The 20,499-nt window shown below is 42.0% G+C and overlaps 1 protein-coding gene across 2 annotated transcripts; it reads left to right on the top strand.

Moving 5' to 3' along the window:
- Positions 1 to 2,351: 2,351 nt before the first annotated feature.
- On the top strand, positions 2,352 to 20,377 carry ETAA1 (ETAA1 activator of ATR kinase). 2 transcript variants are annotated; one of them, XM_058172974.1, is made up of 6 exons: positions 2,352 to 2,591; positions 3,976 to 4,113; positions 7,818 to 7,894; positions 12,486 to 12,604; positions 12,855 to 14,725; positions 19,601 to 20,377. In XM_058172974.1, exons 1-6 carry the CDS (start codon positions 2,444 to 2,446, stop codon positions 19,711 to 19,713), a joined length of 2,466 nt encoding a protein of 821 aa, XP_058028957.1. In that variant the 5' UTR covers positions 2,352 to 2,443; the 3' UTR covers positions 19,714 to 20,377. The 2 variants fall into 2 exon arrangements, with proteins under 2 accessions (XP_058028957.1, XP_058028958.1); XM_058172975.1 differs by lacking the exon at positions 19,601 to 20,377 and having other exon boundaries at positions 12,855 to 14,215; positions 14,302 to 14,419.
- Positions 20,378 to 20,499: the final 122 nt, after the last annotated feature.

The following is a 20,499-nucleotide window of genomic DNA, read 5'->3' as shown; positions in this document are numbered from 1 at the left end:
GCGTCCTCCTGGATGAACGGCTGTCTCTAGAAGATCATTTGACGGCCGTCTCCAGGGGAGCGTTCTACCAGGTTCGCCTGGTACGCCAGTTGCGCCCCTTTCTGGACCGGGATGCCCTATGCACGGTCACTCACGCACTCGTGACGTCGCGCCTGGATTACTGCAATGCTCTCTACATGGGGCTCCCCTTGAAGGGCATCCGGAGGCTGCAGTTAGTCCAGAATGCGGCTGCGCGGGTGATAGATGGAGCCCCGTGGCTCCCGTGATAACACCCATCCTGCGCAGGCTGCACTGGCTACCTGTGGCTTTCGGTGCGCTTCAAGGTGCTGGTGACCACCTTTAAAGCGCCCATGGCATTGGGCCGGGTTACTACGGGACCGCCTACTGCTACCGAATATCTCTCACCGACCCGTGCGCCTCACAGAGAGGGTCTCTCAGGGTGCCGCCAGCGCTGCAATGTCGCCTGGCGGCGCCCAGGGAAGGGCCTTCTGTGGGGCCCCACCCTCTGGAATGAACTACCCCCCGGTCTTCGTCAGCTTTCGGACCTCCGGACCTTCCGCCGCGGGCTTAAAACACATTTATTTAATTGTGCAGGGCTGAGCTAAATTTTAAATTTTAAATTACTGGTTTTTAAATTGGCTTTTATTTTATATTTTTAATTTTAAATTAATAGGCGTTTAGAATAAGTTTTTTAACTGTTTTTATATTTCTTACATTGTATTTATGTGTTTTAAATGCCTGTACACCGCCCTGAGTCCTTCGGGAGATAGGGCGGTATATAAATTTGATAAATAAAATAAATAAATAAATAAATCTTAAGCGCCTCTTCTCACAGTTACCAGCTATCAAAGAAATTTCAAAATAGTGTCATTAATTGTAAGAAAATAAGAGATCACTTATGAACTAAAAATGCTTCCATATATTTTTCAGGCAGGATAATGTTCAGAGAACAAAAACCACAATCCAGCACCTGTAATCCAGCGGAAGCTCCTCCTACAACAGCATTTGTGGCTTCATCATCATGTGTCATTCAGATGTCCTGGAACATTAATATCCCCCATCCTGAGACAACAGAGGCATTGCTGGGACTAGATCATTTACAAATTTGTCTTTTATCTGTCCTGAATTACTTACTGATGTTACGGTGTCATAAAACCACTTCCTTTTGTACTTTGTAGGTAAGTTTTAGGAATGACAGCTGGGCTATGCCAGCATTGGTGGGTGGGGGGAGGGAGGTATTTCTAATAATTTTAAAAAGAGAAATAATTTAAGCAAGGAGAAAATTGGATATACTGTTCTCCGTTGTTTAGAAAACCACCTTATTTCTTAATTTCTTCTTAAAAACTACTCCCATCTTCACAGGATGAGGGGGGGAAAGGCCCTACCTAGTGGAATAAATTCATTGGAAAAAGTTGAATAATACTGTAGTGGTGTTTACGAAAGTTTATGCAATTTCGTGTGCACCCTTCTAATCCAGCAAACTAGTTTTTAAATACGGTTAGCGCTTTACAGCAGCAGGCTCTCAGTCGGTGTATGTAGGATGTTGTCTTCCTCTGTGATTTTTCTCATATAAGAAAGCTATTCTATTTATTTTTATTTATTTATTTTGTCACAACATCATACAAAAAGATTATATAGTATACAAACATATATATGAGTAAATGTTAGGAGGTATAAGCATATATATATATATATAGGAAGAAGAAAAGAAAAACAATAGGACAGGAACGGTAGGCATGTTTGTGCGCTTATGTACGCCCCTTATGGTCCTCTTAGGAATGGGGTGAGGTCCATAGTTGAAAGTTTTTGGTTAAAGCTTTTAGGATTATGGGAAGAGACCACAGAGTCAGGTAAAGTATTCCAAGCACTGATGATTCTGTTACAGAAGTCATATTTTCTGCAATCTAGATTAAAGCGGTTGACATTAAGTTTAAATCTATTGGTTGCCCTTGTATTATTGCAATTAAAGCTGAAGTAGTCTTTAACAGGAAGGACATTACAATAGATGATTCTGTGAGTTAAACTTAGGTCTTGTCGAAGGCGACGGAGTTCCAAGTTTTCTAAGCCTAGGATTTCAAGTCTGCAAGTGCCTGGTTAAGTGCAAAGTTCCCGCGGCTAACAAGCAGTCCCCTCTGCAGTTGATGTGACAACCAAGTTTCTGTTAAAGCCCCTAATTACTGTATTCACAGCATTCTCTAAGCGTGCATTCCCTGTTTAATGAAAGTGGAAAAATTAGAGAGCCGCAACTTTAATTAAAACTAAACCGCGCGCGTTTTAAGAGGCCACGCCTCCTTCTTTTTTCCTCTTAAAACGAGTGCGGCCAATCCCCCGCTTCCGCAGGATCCGATTCGGCCAATCAGCGGCTACTCCTTCGCTACTCTGAGAAAGATGGCGACTTTATGAACGGTTTAGTGGGGTATGGAGGCGGCGGCCGGACTCCCCCATGGCAAACAAACGGCGGCAAGCGGTGTCGGTAACGGCAACTGAAAAGCTGATCATAACGAGCCCGGCGAGGCGGAGCAATAGACGAAGAGCTGCTGTTGAAAGTGGCCAACGTGGTGGGAGTCCCTGTAGCGAAAACAGAGCGGAGGGTGAGAAGCCTGCGCAGCCCCCACGTTTTGTCCTTGCTGTTTGCACCTTTCAACCCAGCTTTGGGCAATGCGGCTCCTCTGCCTGCCCGTTACCTTAGCTTCATCCTGAGCAAAAGTATAATTTTCCACTGGATCCCGTGGTTTATTCCCTAGGAATGGTAGCGAGTTTGGAACGCAGCTCCCACCATCCCATCCAGCTGGGACTGATGGGAATTGTAATCAGACGCATCTGGATGTAACCGGAAGATTGGCGGATCGGGTACCACATTTAAATCCATAGTCCCTTGCCCCCTGCTTGTTAACGACCCTTTCCTAATTTATAATACTTGTTTCTCATTATTTCCAGAATTTTTATACTTTTTTTCTACTGGATCTGCAAGTAGGACCTTTAAATAGGGAGTTAATTCTCGATGAACGTATCTTTTCCTTTTATGTACACTGAGAACATATGCACCAAGACAAATTCCTTGTGTGTCCAATCACACTTGGCCATTAAAAAATTCTATTCTATTCTAAAGGCATTGCACTTAAACACTTATGCATTTATTACAGCTTCAGAAAAAATGAAGTTCTTATCCTGTGGGTCTGCAAGGATTTCCAATAATATATCTTTGTATGAACTACAAAAGGAAGTTTTTTTTTCCTTCAGTTTCTTCTTCAGATACTAAGTCTTGTAGTATCACACAGCTTGATCTGTACCTCCCACTACCAATGATTAGCACTTCCACAGGTGGAAAAACACTATAGCAAAACCGTGCTCTGTTCCCGATCCTCAAAGGCAATCCAAAAGGATATTGTGATAAATGGTATCAAAGACCTCTGAGAAATCAAGCAGCTCCAAGAGAATCACACTATCTTTGGTTTTGCCAGATGTTCTCCATAAGTAAGATTAATATTTTGGTGCCATGCCCAGGTCTGAAATGGGTTTAGATAATCCATTTCCTCTAGGACTATCTGCAATTGCACCTTTTTAACACTTTTCCAAGAAAGGGATGTTTGGAACAGGTTAATCCAGAATTGCTGGATTAGAGAAGGTAGGTTGCATAATCTGGTCTTCCAGAGAAGCATTTTCCAGCTTCATGAACAAATACTTAGTAGTTGAAGCTTTCACTAATCAGGAGGGATATGGATCCAGGTTGCAAGTGGGGGAAGGCTGATGTCACACACAATCCTGTCCCCTGTAACTCAGTGGAAGTAACCAGGCAATCCTTTCTCATCAGAATTTGGTCAGTTGGCATGGAACTTAAAAACACTTGGGAGCAATTTTGGTCACCAGTTGCCTAGATAATTTGTCACAACTTGCATAGTTTCATTTTACCAAAGCTCATAAAGTGAGTATACGTGTCCATTTTGAATAGGTGTTTTGCTTTATATTTTTCCATAGAAAGGTCTTTGTATAAGACGCCAAAGAGAACTCAGGTGAGCAGATCACGGTTGCCTGTTTTCAGTTCTCCTACAAATGAAATTGACAATCAGCAAGAGATCTTTTGGGATCCTCAGTCACCTACAATATATAAACTAGGTAATTATTGTTCATATTTAAAATGTTTTCTAAGTAATTTATCTTTCAAAATGTGTCTTTACAAACCCTAGAACATTCTAACTGTATACACAATGCTGAACTATAGTAACCTGTATCTATTAAAAATAACTGCTCAGGAGATAGTTTATTTATTTATAAATACTTGAGCCCATTTTCCATTAAAGCATTTCCAAAACAGGGTATAGCTGTATACTTATAATTTAATAATGTCCATGCTATTGTCTAAGAGCAGGCTGTCAAAAAAAAATTCTGCAATTAAATATGCTTGTGTAGCCTTTTAAAGACTTCACTGCTTTACTGTTGGGCTCCCATCTTCCAGTGCGAATTGGATCAACTTTGTGGTGGAACCTTATTACAAAGCATTCTTCCCAGCTTGTCCTGCCAGGTGCTGAGCTTTTTAAGTTTGCCAAATAGAAACAGGCCTTGCTTTCTTTTTGGATTTTTACTGTCCTTTTGCTGTTTTGTGTTTGTCCTTTCTCTAATGGGTTTGTCGTGTTAAATGGGGTTTTTATGCTAATTTAAGTTTTAGAGCTGCCCACCTGACATTGGTAGCACACACAATTAAAATAACAAAACCAAAAAAAAATACGGATTGATTTGTTCAATGATCCATTGTTTTGTTTCCTCAGCTCCTCATATCATAAGTTCTCTTCAACATCAAAGTTCAAAGACATCAATATTCTTTCTATCCTACTTTTTCAAACTTTCCTTCTATAGCAGGGGTCTCCAACCTTGGTCCCTTTAAGACTTGTGGACTTCAACTCGCAGAGTCCATCCACCAGCAAAGCTGAGCTGAGGAACTCTTGGGAGTTGAAGTCCACAAATCTTAAAGGGATCAAGGTTGGAGACCCCTGTTCTATAGAGTCTCACAGGGAACACCATTGCTTGCACTATTTTTATCTTGGTAGGCATAGACACATCATGACATCTAGACATCTTTTCCAAGGCTTTCATGGCTATTCTACCTTGGGCTAGTATGTAGCATATTTCTTGGTATTTTATTGTCTGTTGATCCTAAAAGACAGAAAGTGTCTGTTATTGTGATGTCTTCATTGTAAGTTCTGATTGTTGTAGCTTTTTTCCTTAGTGTAGTTATTTTTAATATTTAATTTTTGTCCTATTTTTGTCATTCTACTTGAGTTTAATGTATTTCTCTTTTTTTTTTTTATTCAAAAAAAGTTTTACAAAATTTTTCCCCCCTTTCCCCCCCTCCTCTCCCCTCCCTTCACAACCCCCCTCCCCCCCCCGACTTCCCGGGCAGGCACAAGGTATAGTTAAAAATAAAAAACATATGCTAATAAATTTTCATCCCAATAATTATACCCCTACAATCATCAATTCCTAACTTCCCCCAAAAACAATCAAGAATAATACATCATAATCATTCAAAAACAGTCTGATAACTCTTAGTCTGATATCTACGTTGAATATAGTCAATCCATTTTTTCCATTCCTTTAAGTATCTTTCTTGCGTATTGTCTTTCAAAAAGGCTGATATCTTCGCCATCTCAGCCAAATTGGCAACCTTCAATATCCATTCTTCTATTGTAGGTACTTCTTTTTTCTTCCAGTATTGTCCTATTAGTAGTCTTGCTGCTGTTATTAGGTTTAAAATCAATTTAGTCTCAATTACTGTACAATCCGTAATAATTCCCAACAAGAAAAATTGCGGCAGGAACTTTATCTTCTTTTCAAAACATTTTGTAAAATCCACCAAATTTTTATCCAAAAAGGCCTTTATGTCCTTACAAGTCCACCAAATGTGAAAATATGTAGCGTCATCACAATTACATCTCAACATTTGCTTGCATATCTGGATACATACGATAATTTTTAGGATCTAGATGCCATCTATAAAACATTTTATAAAAATTTTCCTCAGATTCTGTGCCTGCGTGAATTTAACATTTCTAACCCAAATTTTTCCCAAGTTTCCAATATTGGCTCCTGAAAATTTTGTGCCCACTTTATCATACAGTCCTTTACCAAGTCCCTTTCAGAATCTATTTCAAGTAACACATTATACAATCTCTTTATATGCTCCTGAGACTGATTTCTAATTTGCTTTCAAATTTTCCTCGTTCTGCTCTATACCAATTTTCTGATCTCCTTCCATCTAGCACGTAGTTGCTCATATTGAAACCAAGTATAATTTTTCCTTCCTCTCTTAATACTTGCAGAGATTTTAACTGCAAATTACCTCTTTCAGTATACAAAAGATCTTTATATGTAATCATTTCCTGATTCTGTTCTATGTTTATATTTTCTATTGTATGTCTAGGACTTGCCCATATAGGAACCTTATAATTTAGTTTATAAGAGTATTTTTCCAAACACGCAGAAGGGCATTTCTTAGCACATGATTTTTAAAGGCCTTATCCACTTTTTGTCATAAATTAAATATGCATGCCATCCATATAGCAAATCATAACCTTCTATATTCAAAATTCTGTCCTCTGTTAAATTAAACCAATCACTTATTGCAGAGAGAGCAGCTGCTTCATAATATAATTTAAAATTAGGCATTTTAAACCTCCCTTTCCGAGAATCTTGAATTATTTTCATTTTAACCCTAGCTTTTTACCTTCCCATATAAATTTGTTAATTCCTTCTGCCATTCCTCAAGATTCTTATCTTTCTTAATTATTGGTATCATCTGAAAGAGGAATAAAATCTAGGTAAAACATTCATTTTAATAGCAGCAATTCTCCCAGCAAAGATAATTGCAATTTTTCCAAACAATCAACTCCTTCTGAACTTTTTGCCATAAAACCTCATAGTTATTCTTATACAATTTCACATTTGACGATGTAATATAAACCCCTAAGTACTTAACCTTCTTTACAATTTCAAATCCTGTTACTTCCTCTAGTTTTTCTTTCTGTTGTCTGGCCATATTTTTTATTATCACTTTTGTCTTTTTCTGATTTACCTTAAACCCTGAGACATTCCCATATTGATCAATTATTTCCAACAAAGATTTACTAGAATTTATAGGGTTTGTTAAAGTAATCACCAAATCATCTGCAAAAGCTCTTAACTTATATTCATACTGTCTAACTCTAATTCCTCTATCTCCTTTACTTCTATTTTATCCAATAATGGTTCTAGAGTTAAAATAAACAATAATGGTGATAAAGGACATCCCTGTCTTGTTCCTTTCGCAATCTTAAAAGGTTCTGTTAAGCTACCATTGATTATAATCTGTGCTGTTTGCTCTCCATAAATTGCCCTAATTATTCTTAAAAAACCATCTCCAAATTGCATCTTTTCTATTAATTTAAATAAAAAATCCCAATGCAATCGATCAAAAGCTTTCTCTGCATCGAGAAAAATAAATGCTGCTGGAATAAAATTTTTCTTTTCTAAGTACTCCAGTAAATTAACAATCTGCCTAACATTATTCCTCATCTGTCTCCCTTTTATAAATCCAGATTGATCATTATGAATTCTTCGCTGCAGAATCAATATTAATCTATTAGCTATTATTTTAACAAAAATCTTATAATCATTATTTAAAAGTGAGATTGGCCTATAATTCCCAGGTTTAGAACAATCCTGTTCCTCTTTTGGTAGAGTTTAATGTATTTCTCCATTGGGAAAAAGTGTGCTTACACATTAGCCAATCTTGGCCTGCTTTTAAGGTAGAAGAGCTCTCTTATTCAAATTTCTTCTTTTTTTAGGCAACAGTCAAAAGAAACTGACAGTTGGTGGACATACAGTTGAGATCTCAGAGATTGTTAATCGAATTGCTCCTCAGGTAATGATTTTTCTAGGATACAGCACTATAAATTTGGTATTTTATATTTTCTTTTACATGAATTTGCATCTGATTAGAGCAGTCTATATGTCCAGTAAAAAATAAACAACATACTTTGAGAAAAAAAAATTATTTAGATCAGACCTAAAGGTGTTTCTTCAAAACTCTTTCAAGTGCAGATGGACTGCTGAATCCTATCCTAATGGGTTTGTTCTCTGTTGTGCCGTACTTTCTTTCAATCCATCTTTCAGTCCATCTGCATTTGAAAGACAAAGGTCTCTCTTTTGAATACAGCAAAATCCATATTCTGGACAGAGAGACCACTGGTTTGAAAGAGGGATAAAAGAGGCCGTCTATGTTAAAATTGAACATATTGAAGGGGAGGGATACAACACCACCTATCTCATGTTTACAACACAGTCCTATGATTCAGATCACTCTGAGGCCACAAATAAACCACCAAGTGGTCTTAGCTACTCTCAGAAGCTAATGACTAACCACATAACTGCAAGGAATACAAATCCTTCCATTCCCCATCATTCAGTCAGAACTGAATAAGCTCCTTGGATGAAGCAAAACGTCTTATTTATTTATTTTATTTATTATTTTGTCACAACATCATACAAAAAGATTATATAGTATACAAACATATATATGAGTAAATGTTAGGAGGTATAAGCATATATATATATATATAGGAAGAAGAAAAGAAAAACAATAGGACAGGAACGGTAGGCATGTTTGTGCGCTTATGTACGCCCCTTATGGTCCTCTTAGGAATGGGGTGAGGTCCATAGTTGAAAGTTTTTGGTTAAAGCTTTTAGGATTATGGGAAGAGACCACAGAGTCAGGTAAAGTATTCCAAGCACTGATGATTCTGTTACAGAAGTCATATTTTCTGCAATCTAGATTAAAGCGGTTGACATTAAGTTTAAATCTATTGGTTGCCCTTGTATTATTGCAATTAAAGCTGAAGTAGTCTTTAACAGGAAGGACATTACAATAGATGATTCTGTGAGTTAAACTTAGGTCTTGTCGAAGGCGACGGAGTTCCAAGTTTTCTAAGCCTAGGATTTCAAGTCTGCAAGTGCCTGGTTAAGTGCAAAGTTCCCGCGGCTAACAAGCAGTCCCCTCTGCAGTCGATGTGACAACCAAGTTTCTGTTAAAGCCCCTAATTACTGTATTCACAGCATTCTCTAAGCGTGCATTCCCTGTTTAATGAAAGTGGAAAAATTAGAGAGCCGCAACTTTAATTAAAACTAAACCGCGCGCGTTTTAAGAGGCCACGCCTCCTTCTTTTTTTCCTCTTAAAACGAGTGCGGCCAATCCCCCGCTTCCGCAGGATCCGATTCGGCCAATCAGCGGCTACTCCTTCGCTACTCTGAGAAAGATGGCGACTTTATGAACGGTTTAGTGGGGTATGGAGGCGGCGGCCGGACTCCCCCATGGCAAACAAACGGCGGCAAGCGGTGTCGGTAACGGCAACTGAAAAGCTGATCATAACGAGCCCGGCGAGGCGGAGCAATAGACGAAGAGCTGCTGTTGAAAGTGGCCAATGTGGTGGGAGTCCCTGTAGCGAAAACAGAGCGGAGGGTGAGAAGCCTGCGCAGCCCCCACGTTTTGTCCTTGCTGTTTGCACCTTTCAACCCAGCTTTGGGCAATGCGGCTCCTCTGCCTGCCCGTTACCTTAGCTTCATCCTGAGCAAAAGTATAATTTTCCACTGGATCCCGTGGTTTATTCCCTAGGAATGGTCGCGAGTTTGGAACGCAGCTACCATCCCATCCAGCTGGGACTGATGGAATTGTAATCAGACGCATCTGGATGTAACCGGAAGATTGGCGGATCGGGTACCACATTTAAATCCATAGTCCCTTGCCCCCTGCTTGTTAACGACCCTTTCCTAATTTATAATACTTGTTTCTCATTATTTCCAGAATTTTTATACTTTTTTTCTACTGGATCTGCAAGTAGGACTTTTAAATAGGGAGTTAATTCTCGATGAACGTATCTTTTCCTTTTATGTACACTGAGAACATATGCACCAAGACAAATTCCTTGTGTGTCCAATCACACTTGGCCATTAAAAAATTCTATTCTATTCTAAAGGCATTGCACTTAAACACTTATGCATTTATTACAGCTTCAGAAAAACAAACTCTATTTGCCTTTTTAAAAAGCACCTTTGGGAAAACCATGGCCTGGATGACTAAGAATCTCCATAGATATTTAGACCAGTGTTTATTAAATTGTTTGACCAAATTACCTTTTTTCACAGACTCAATGTCATTGACACACACCTTGTTTTTTTTTTTACACAAGCTTCTCAGCAGCGGATGTCCCAAATTGGATTCTTGACTTGTAAACAAGCAATTATAAATTGCTTCCTTTACCCAAGGATATGCTTAAACTACTGATTTAGATTATCAGATAACATTCACATCCTGATCCTCCTGAATGTGAGGTATTTGGCTTTACCTTAAGATGACAATCCTTAGAAAAAACAACATTGGAACACATTGGAACTTAATTTTCATTATATGAATACAGAAAATAAGCCATATGAATTCAGGGTAGTAGTACAAATGTGCTTGCCATGTTCCTCTTCCCCCAGTTTGTGCTAATATTAAAAAATAGAATGCTGGTTAGCTGATGCTGTTCCAGCTTGGCAGTGGACTTTCCATGCTGCTATGGACCTTAGCAGTGTCCCAGTCCTGCCTGTTTTGACATTCCACATTCAGCATCCACTGAATTATGGGATATGGAAATGTAAGGAGGCTTTTTGGAACTCTGGTTGGAGGATTGTTTCTGCCATAGGACTAGATAGCTGTGATTGATAAAACCACTTTTAACTTTTTTATGTTCTCCAAAGTGAGGAAAGGTCAGCAGCCCAGTTTATACTTCCTTTTACCTAACCGTCCATCATTGTGGGAAACATTGTGGTCCCTGAAGGCCCAAGAAGTGTTTTTTTGTACTGGACACATTAGGAGACTTTTTGGCTGCCTGTATCTGCTATTTTAGAGTTGCCCGTTGAGTATGGAAACTAAGAAATAACAGGGGAGCTCTGTTCCTCATTGATCTCAGGGAAAAGAAACAAACTGTGCCCCTTCTGCAAAGGTAGTGAAATCATTCCTTACTGCAGGGGTGTGAAACTTGATTTCATTGAGGGCTGCATCAGGATTATATTTGACCTTGGGGGGCTGGGGTGGGCGTGGCCAGCTCAACATCACTTGTGTCGGGGGCACCTGTGATGCATTCTGCCAGCGAAAAAGGCCTCTTGATCTCCGTTTTCTGCTGGGACAGCCTCCTGCAACCCTCTGCCAGCAAAAACTGAGCTCGGGAGGGCCATTTTCACTGGCAGAGGCACTGCAAGCCAGTTCTTCACTATTTCCAGGGCAGCCCCGCGGGCCAGATCTAAGTACCCCATGGGGCCACATCCAGCCCACGGGCCTTGAGTTTGACACCCCTATCCTACTGCCTTTGGGATCAAGGATTGCTGGCTTGAAGGAGATGAAGCAGAAGGATGGAAGATTTATTTTCCTTTTTTCCAATGACTCATGGGTTGTTTTCTATCTGGTGGATAAGGCAAACGCTCTCCCCCTCATATCCCATTACTTCTTTAATCACCTGGGCCCCTGAAGGGTGACTCTGTACCCCAGGAAAGCTAGCCAGCTGGAAAGAACACATTGGCTTCTATCATGGAGAGGTTTAAGAGATGGAAATATATTTAGTCTGTATGTGTGACATTGAGAAGATACTTCTCCTTGGATCTTCATTTTTATAGCCAGAGTGGATTGCTCATTCTGTTGTTTAGGTGCAGTGGGAAGAGATATCTCCTTGGACACAAAGCATAAGTTTCCTGGGCACTGGCTTACCCCATGGCTCTCTTTCCCCCAGGCCTTTAAATAGATTGAAGTGAGAGCCAATGGAGGAGGAAGATCATGAATTGGTCCTTCAAAATGATTCCTCTTTCTAAGACAAGAAGGCCTGTAAGAACCTTGTCCCTAAGGGGTTCCAGTTCCAGTCCGTCACTGTTGGAATCAGGCTAACCCAAGATTTGCCAGGAATGTCAGGCTTGGTGGCAAGTATTTCTCTTCCAGATGGAACAAGATCATCCCCCACCCCCCAAAAAAATAGCTGAAGTTTTGTTCTCTATGTAGAAATCTGCCTCTACTTGGCTATCTTCCATTTTTTTTACATTGTCCAACTTGTATAATAATATAACAGTTAATTCCATGTAATTCCATCAAAACTAATCACTCAGCTGCGTTGAGATTATGTTTGACAGAAAATCATGATGTAAATGTCTGAAAATAGCAGTGTCCACAACAGGATATGACGATGCCACAATAATTATACATTGCAAAAATTTGCAAAAGTGCTATGATTATGTATCCTAATACCTGTTACAAATATGTAAAATGCAGCATATGTGTTGTCATCATGCATATTTGCCATTTGCACTCCTGAGAACAATCTCACTATTGGAAAATTCAGAAATATTTTTAGAATTCATAACACTGAGATAAATTAGATAGGTACTGTATGTATGTCCATTTAGTCAAATTGATAATGTTTATCCTTACTATTTAGGATGAAAAACCTGCCTGTTATGAAGGATCTTTTCTTGGGCTATGGATTGGTGAAGATGCAATTCCTTGTACTCCTGGAGTAACGAAAGCACGATCGAGAACAAAAATAAACACTGCAAAGTATGTTGGAAAACTTGCTATTTGGTTTTTGGAATCATTACAAAACTTCTATGTAGGAAAGCCAGAGAACAGTTTGACGTAGTGATAAAGGTGTTGAAAAATGATGAACTACTTAAAAAAAAAAGCTAATTTTTTGCAGGAGTTGAATCTTACTGTGATACGATTGATCCATCTTCCAATAATTATAAAATGAGCCATTTCCAAATACTTTATGTTGGTAATATTTTTTTTCTTTTGCTTGTTCATGTAGAGATCATCAATTAAAACACGGAGAAGAGGAGCTTATGAAATTAGCAAAGCAGTTTGATAAAAATCTGATTGATGCAGTCCAGGAACAAAACTTTTTGCAGCCAAATTCTATCCATGTTTCATCAACAGCAAAACCATCAACTGACCATCATATCCAGGTCCAGAGAGAAGATCAGTGGCAATTGCTGAATGAACATCCTGCATTTAATTCTACTTTGTCCCATGGGAGACTTAAGGATAATGCTGGGACAGCTAAGAGTCTTAAGAGCAGTAGTCAAAAATCCATTGATCTAGATGCTGAAGGGGCACTAAATGAGCTTTTTGATTGTTCTACCCAAAAGTGTAGTGGCCGATTGAGCCAAGGTGTGTTAAACTGTTCCTTGATCCCTGTTGTGCAGGATAAGGGTACTTTGCTGGAGGCAGAGCAGCCTTCGGTTAGTGATGAACCTCAAGGACAAAGTGCCATGCATCTTAAACAGCATTCAAAATTCCTTTTAACTGAAAAAGCTAAAACAACTTCTGTACAAACATTTTCATGTGAAGAGCTTTCTAATAATCCTGAGAATACTTTCAGTGATGACAACTATGACTGGGATGCTGATCTGTTACCTGATGATTCACTTCTCATGCAAATTGTTCAGGAGCCCGAATTGATGAAAAGTGCAGAAGATGCCCGTATTTCTGAGGAAAAGGGAGAATCAAAAAAATGGACTGTAAATTCCAAGAAGCCATCTGTTGCCCAGGCTGGAGTTCATAATTCTTCCAATACCATACCAGTATCATGTGTTTACATGTCAAACCAAAACATTCAGACAGGAAAAGCCAAGATTATTCCTTTTCATGAAGATAGCTCATTAAAAACCAACAAGGTGGATTCATTTTCTAAAACTAGGCAAAACAACACTCTGGACTATAATTTTACTTCAGTGAAATCTGAAAACAAGAATGTGCCTCATGGCCCTTCCCATCTTAAAAGTGCTACAAATACAAGTTCTGAAAAAACTTCAATTTCATATTCTGATCTTGCTAAACTATCGACTGGGAAATTCAAAAGCCACGTGCATAGCACGAGCTACAAGGCCTCAGTTGTTTCTGGCAATAAAAACCATCATGATCTAAAGACGGCAACTAACCAGGGAAACCCTGATTGTCCACAACAGACATCCGTGGCAAAGAAAGGCATGTTTTCGTTCGATGATTGGGGTGATCCCAAGTTTTCAGACGATGTTCTAGAATTGTTTTGTGAATCTAATACCTCTTGGGGCACCCACTGTGATGATGATGATGACTTGCTTTATCAAGTTTGTGATGATGTAGAAAGGAAAACACAGAGCCAAATGGGTATGAAGGAAACTGGAAAAGGTAAATCAATGGCAAAGAGTACTTCCAATTTGGCGCAGAACCTTTGTCAGCCAGGGTTTAATCAAGGACTTTCCATTTGCCTGCAGACTGAGAAGAATCGTGCAAGCAGAAAGACCTTTTCGTTGGATCTGCCCATTGCAATAAGGAAGAATGAAAATTCTGCAAATATGTCTACAGTGTTTGAAGGCAGCTTTGCATCTGGAATTGGCATAGCTACTATGTCCAGTGTGCAGATAAATAATAATAATAGGCAATGGCAGAATGGCCGTGATGTGGGCAAAATAAAAACAAACTGCAATCAGTTATCTTCTGAAAAATCCAAATATATGTTCAAAAAGACCAGTAGTTCTCAAGCCCTTATTTTGGACCATAAAAATGTGAATGTAGGCAGTGTTTCTGGAACTAACAAGGGGCTGTGGGAAAGCAAGAATGCACCAAATATTCCATTTCAGAAAGTCATGAATGGCAAGCCAGCTGTTAAGAGCATTGATTTTGCACCATCAGAGAAAGGTAGGTGTTGCTGGATTCTTCTCAAAATAATACAGTTCTTATAGGTAAGCTGGTAAACCCTCTTCATTCATGGAATCCTCTGAGGAATCCCTTGATCTTCATAGAATGCACACTGGCACTGCAGCATTAATTAAGCCTGAAGTTTGTCCTGTCATACATAAGGTACTATATCTGAATAAAGGCATAGTTAGATTCATCTACCGCCCAAGACCTATATCCCGTCTGTCTTCTACTCGGAACTCCTGGTGCGTCAATTTCCATCTTGACAGGTCCAGGATGGGTCCGTTTGCCGGACTTTTACCATGCGGACATTTACAGCGGCTGACCTTCTTGCCCTGCGAGATTCCCCTCTCTCGCGGGTCTGGCCCTCCACATTATCGAGGGTCCATCTTGAGGACAGGTTTTGGAACCCCGAGAGATGGCATGCCAAAAATAGGAGACTCAGGGGATTTTTAATTAATTATTTTAATAGGGTTTTTAAAGGGAATTTTAATGGGAATTTTAAGGGGAGGGTAGAAACTGACGGGTCTGGGTTGGAGGGGGGGGAGGGTAGCGTTGGGTGGGGTGGAGGTTAGGGGCGGGTGAGGGGTAGCCCGTCGGGAGAAACCAGTTCCAACGCATGCTCGTGGCGACTATCAAATGGGTTCGGAGGTTATGAAGTGTGTTCCTTTGTGTGAGGTGAGTCTATTTGCACGGTAAGTGGGAGGGGCAGATATGGCGGAAGGGGATCGTATCGACATGGGGGTCACGCGTTCGATGTTTACAGGCGATCGCGTGCCCGATCTGACTTCTCCCGTTCCCGGATGGTCAAGACCCTCAGAGCCTGGGCCTCGTCTGATGTTATGCAACGCACGGTCCGTGGCCAATAAGGCCCCCTAATACATGATCTGATTCAGGGGTGCGCGGATATTATAGGCGTTACGGAGACCTGGTTGGGCACTGAAGGGTGTGCCCTGGTCGAGATGTGCCCACCGGGTTTCCGTGCATTCCATCAGCCGAGGCCCAGGGTAGGGGTGGAGGGTGGCGGTTGCTATTAAAGAGAGTCTAGAGCCGAGGAGACCACTGTACCTCAGATCGCGGTGTGAATCCCTCTTTGTGAGGTGGGGTCATAGATGTCAGATGGGCTTGCTGGTGGCGTGCCTGGCTCCTTGCTGCGTGACAGCTGCCCTGCCCGAGCTCCTGGAGGTGCTTGCGGGGTGGCAGTGGAGACCCCAGACTTTTAGTCATGCGGGACTTTAACTTGCCATCTGCCGGCTCGTCATCGACAGTAGCTCGGGAGTTCTTGGCCTCCACGACGGCCCTGGACCCCACTCAAGTAGTGGATGGCCCCACTCACATCGGGGGAGGCACACTGGACCTGATTTTGTCTCTGGTCAGTGGTGAGAGATCTGGACTTAAAGGAAATAGTCATTGAACCTTTGTCATGGTCAGATCACTCTCTCCTTCGCCTGGACTTTCTGACCGCTACCCAACACCGCAGGGAGACGGAACCACTACGATGGTACCGTCCCAGGCGCCTGATGGACCCAGAGAGGTTTCGGACGGAGCTTGGGCCACTTCCTGAGGGTCTGGCTCACGGCACGGCAGAGGAACTAGCTGCAGCCTGGGGACGGGCTGCGGCTGGGGCTTTAGACCGTGTCGTGCCTTTGCGGCCTCTGACCCGGCGCAGATCCCAACCGGCCCCTTGGTTCTCCGAGGAGCTGAGGGGGATGAAACGCCGGAGAAGACGCCTAGAGAGTTCCTGGAGGTCCAGCCGTTCAGAGGCTGATCGGACACTAGTTAGATCCTATACTAGGACCTACCTAGTGGCACTGAGGGAAGCGTTCCTCGCCTCCTCCCTCATTGCGTCGACAGATAACCGCCCAGCTGCCCTGTTCGGGTGACCGCTCCCTCCTTCACCAGGGAGGCGGGATGACCCTGCGGGACGTGCTGAGGAGTTTAACGGTTATCTATACGATAAAATCGTTCAGCTTAGGGACGGTCTGGACCAAAATTGTGGCGATTCAGGCGGGGTATCTGAGGCGGTCTTGGTGATGTTGTTTGGGATGAGTTTGACCCTGTGACTCCGAGGACATGGACAGGTTGCTGGGTAGATTGAATGCCACCACGTGTTTACTGGACCCGTGCCTCCTGGCTGGTGCTGGCCACTCAGGAGGTGACACGAGGCTGGCTCCAGGGGCTTCTACGAGTGCTTCCTTGTTGGAGGGAGTCTTTCCGGCCGCCTTGAAAGAGGCGGTGGTGAGGCCCCTCCTCAAGAAGCCTTCCCTGGACCCGGCTGTTTTAGGTAACTATCGTCCGGTCTCCAACCCGCCGCGGCGAAGGTTGTAGAATATGGTGGCATATCAGTTTCCCCTGCACCTGGAGGAAACTGTCTATCTGGACCCGTTCAGTCCGGCTTCCGACCCGGTTACAGCACTGAGACGGCTTTGGTCGCGTTGGTGGATGATCTCTGGAGGGCCAGGGATAGGGGTTATTCCTCTGCCCTGGTCCTATTAGACCTCTCAGCGGCTTTTGATACCATCGACCATGGTATCCTGCTGCGCCGGTTGGAGGGATTGGGAGTGGGAGGCACCGTTTATCGGTGGTTCTCCTCCTATCTCTCCGACCGGTCGCAGACGGTGTTGACGGGGGGGCAGAGGTCGACCCCGCGGCGCCTCACTTGTGGGGTGCCGCGGGGTCGATCTCTCGCCTTCTGTTCAACATCTATATGAAGCCGCTGGGTGAGATCATCAGTGGCTTCGTGTGAGGTACCAGCTGTCCGCTGATGACACCCAGCTGTCCTTTCCCCCCCCGGGCCACCCCAATGAAGCTATCGAAGTGCTGTCCCGGTGTTTGGAAGCCGTACGGGTCTGGATGGGGAGAAACAGGCTCAAGCTCAATCCCTCCAAGACGGAGTGGCTGTGGATGCCGGCATCCCGGTACAGTCAGCTGAGTCCGCGGCTGACTGTCGGGAGCGAGTCATTGGCCCCGATGGAGAGGGTGCGCAATCTGGGCGTTCTCCTGGATGCACGGCTGTCTTTTGAAGATCATTTGACGGCCGTCTCCAGGAGAGCTTTCCACCAGGTTCGCCTGGTGCGCCAGTTCGCCTTTCTGACCGGGATGCCTTGTGCACAGTCACTCACGCCCTTGTGACGTCTCGTCTGGACTACTGCAATGCTCTCTACATGGGGCTCCCCTTGAAGGGCATCCGGAGGCTGCAGTTGGTCCAGAATGCAGCGGCGCGGGTGATAGAGGGAGCCCCTCGTGGCTCCCGAGTGACACCTATCCTGCACAGGCTGCACTGGCTACCTGTGGCCTTCCGGGTGCGCTTCAAGGTGTTGGTGAACGTCTTTAAAGCGCTCCATGGCATAGGGCCGGGTTACTTACGGGACCGCCTGCTGCTACCGAATACCTCTCACCGACCCGTGCGCTCTCACAGGGAGGGACTCCTTGGGGTGCCGTCGGCGCGACAGTGTCGTCTGGCGACACCCAGGGGAAGGGCCTTCTCTGTGGGGGCTCCCGCCCTCTGGAACGAACTCCCCCCAGGACTTCGTCAACTTCCGGACCTCCGAACCTTTCGCCGCGAGCTCAAAACTCACTTATTTATTTGCGCTGGACTGGGTTAGTTTTTTATGGGTTTTTTATGGGTTTTATTGATGGGTTTTTAATTGGGTTTTTAATGGGTTTTATTATTTGCTAAATTTTAATTGCGGCCAAATTGAATAAGTTTTTTAGTGGGATTTTAATAGTATTTATTTTGTAATAGGACTGTTTATTTTATCTGGCTTTAAACCGCCCTGAGTCCTTCGGGAGAAGGGCGGTATAAAAATTTAAATAATAAAATAATAAATAAATAAATAATAATAAGATTAAAGGTGGCTTAGTGAGTAAATCACTGAGCTTGTTGATTGAAAGGTTGGCAGTTCAGCGGTTCGAATCCCTAGTGCTGCCATGTAACGGGGTGAGCTCCCGTTACTTGTCCCAGCTTCTGCCAACCTAGCACTTTGAAAGCACCTAAAATGCAAGTAGAAAAATAGGGACCACCTTTGGTGGGAAGGTAACAGCGTTCCGTTCGCCTTTGGCGTTGAGTCATGCCAGCCACATGATCACGGAAAGATCTTCGGACAGCACTGGCTCTTCGGCTTTGAAACGGAGATGAGCACCGCCCCCTAGAGTCAGGAACAACTACCATGTATGTGCGAGGGGAACTTTTACCTTTTTAGATGAGATTAAGGATGCTTTTCATCCAATAATGAATTTCTATTGATCAGTTAGCCTCCCTGGCACACCCACTACTGGGGCATGAATACAGTGATTTCTTAAACAAGGGCACTTTGGTATAATTTGGGCTTTATATTGTAAAATAGAACTTTTGACAAAATGCAGAAATTCCATAGGAGAACAATGTGGGTTCAAGTTTATTTGTGATGTATGAGCTAGTTCCTCCCTACAGTTCTCTTTGTTTTCTCCATGGTGTATTTTTCTTTTGTGATTCATCTGCCTGGCATTAATGCTTTCTGTTCTTTGGATGTAGCTAGAGCTAATTTCATTCTGCCTTTTTTAATCATTCAGGATGATATCAATTATTTAACAAGATTGACAAAATCCATGTTTAGAAATGAAACCGTGCATTAATAGTTGAACTTTTAATAATGGTTCTTCCTATTCCACTTCTTTAGATTCTATACATTGGTTCTTAAAGAGGGCAAGATTTTAAACTGCCCTTGATACAAGTAACCCCCACTTCCCTTTTACTTGGTAGACATTTTTGCAAGAATTAGAGGGCAAGAGTTATTCTGATATATTATGAATAAAGTTCCTCTTACTCCTGATCAGTAGAAACATAAGGTACTGAGTAAATGTGGCTACATCAGACTGTTTGCCTTCTCTTTGCAGAATATAAAAGTAGGAGGTGTTCTCAAGAAGAAATTGCACGGAAAAAGCAAGAAGCTCTTGAGCGAAGAAAGTGTAAAATGGAAACATTGTTCAAAAATGCTGCACCTACCTGAGTACTTTTCAGTACAGAAGAATTAATGGCAGGTGGGCAGTGGAGTCTTTGTCACTAAAATATATGTATATATTGAAGAGTACTGCCAATTCCTTCACCTACCACTGTCTTTATTCTACAGAATGGCAGTATTAATTGCTTCTGAATTTCCTTCCCTCCTTTTTGGAAACACTATTGCTTACAACTGTTTTTTTAAAAAATAAATTATTTATTTGGACTTGGGATATTAGATCTATTGAACTGATATCAATTATTTTGTGATTAAATCATGCAATTTGCATTTGTTATTCCCATGAAGCATAATGTGTCAGTTCGTACTTTGGGAACGTTTGAGAAGATCAGTATCCAGTTTAATTATATATTGATCATTTAATCCATTTCCCATGCAACATTAGTCTTTAAATTTTGTAATGAACATTTTGTTTATACTGAGGTCATAAATGACAACATTCCAAGCTTTAAAGGGCGTACCAATAATGTAAACGTTTAATAGTGAGCCTTGAATGTAACTCACAGCTTGGTTCCATTTTAATTTTATTTTATCACTACATTATAAAGGACTGATTCTGTAGTAAAAGCATGTGAAAATTTTCTATCATTTATTTATCATTGTAAATTACATACATGCTGTAAATTGTAATTAAACTGATAGCAATTTCTCTGATTATACTCTTCGCTAATATGTCATTAGAATCTAATCGGCGTAGTATTCTTACCTCTTCACAGAAGTGAAAGTGATCTGCTCTCTGTTGGAAGTATGTATCTATGTGTTGGTGACTTCCCAAGC

Source organism: Ahaetulla prasina, chromosome 2, assembly GCF_028640845.1.
Source record: "Ahaetulla prasina isolate Xishuangbanna chromosome 2, ASM2864084v1, whole genome shotgun sequence".
Taxonomy (NCBI): domain Eukaryota; kingdom Metazoa; phylum Chordata; class Lepidosauria; order Squamata; family Colubridae; genus Ahaetulla; species Ahaetulla prasina.
This window is presented reverse-complemented; position numbering and strand designations above follow the sequence as displayed.

Coding starts and splice junctions, on each gene's coding strand:
- ETAA1 (XM_058172974.1), top strand. CDS start 2,444: ATGGCAAACAAACGGCGGCAAGCGGTGTCGGTAACGGCAACTGAAAAG. Junction 4,114..7,817: donor ACCTACAATATATAAACTAG/GTAATTATTGTT, acceptor TTCTTTTTTTAG/GCAACAGTCAAAAGAAACTG. Junction 7,895..12,485: donor TTAATCGAATTGCTCCTCAG/GTAATGATTTTT, acceptor CTTACTATTTAG/GATGAAAAACCTGCCTGTTA.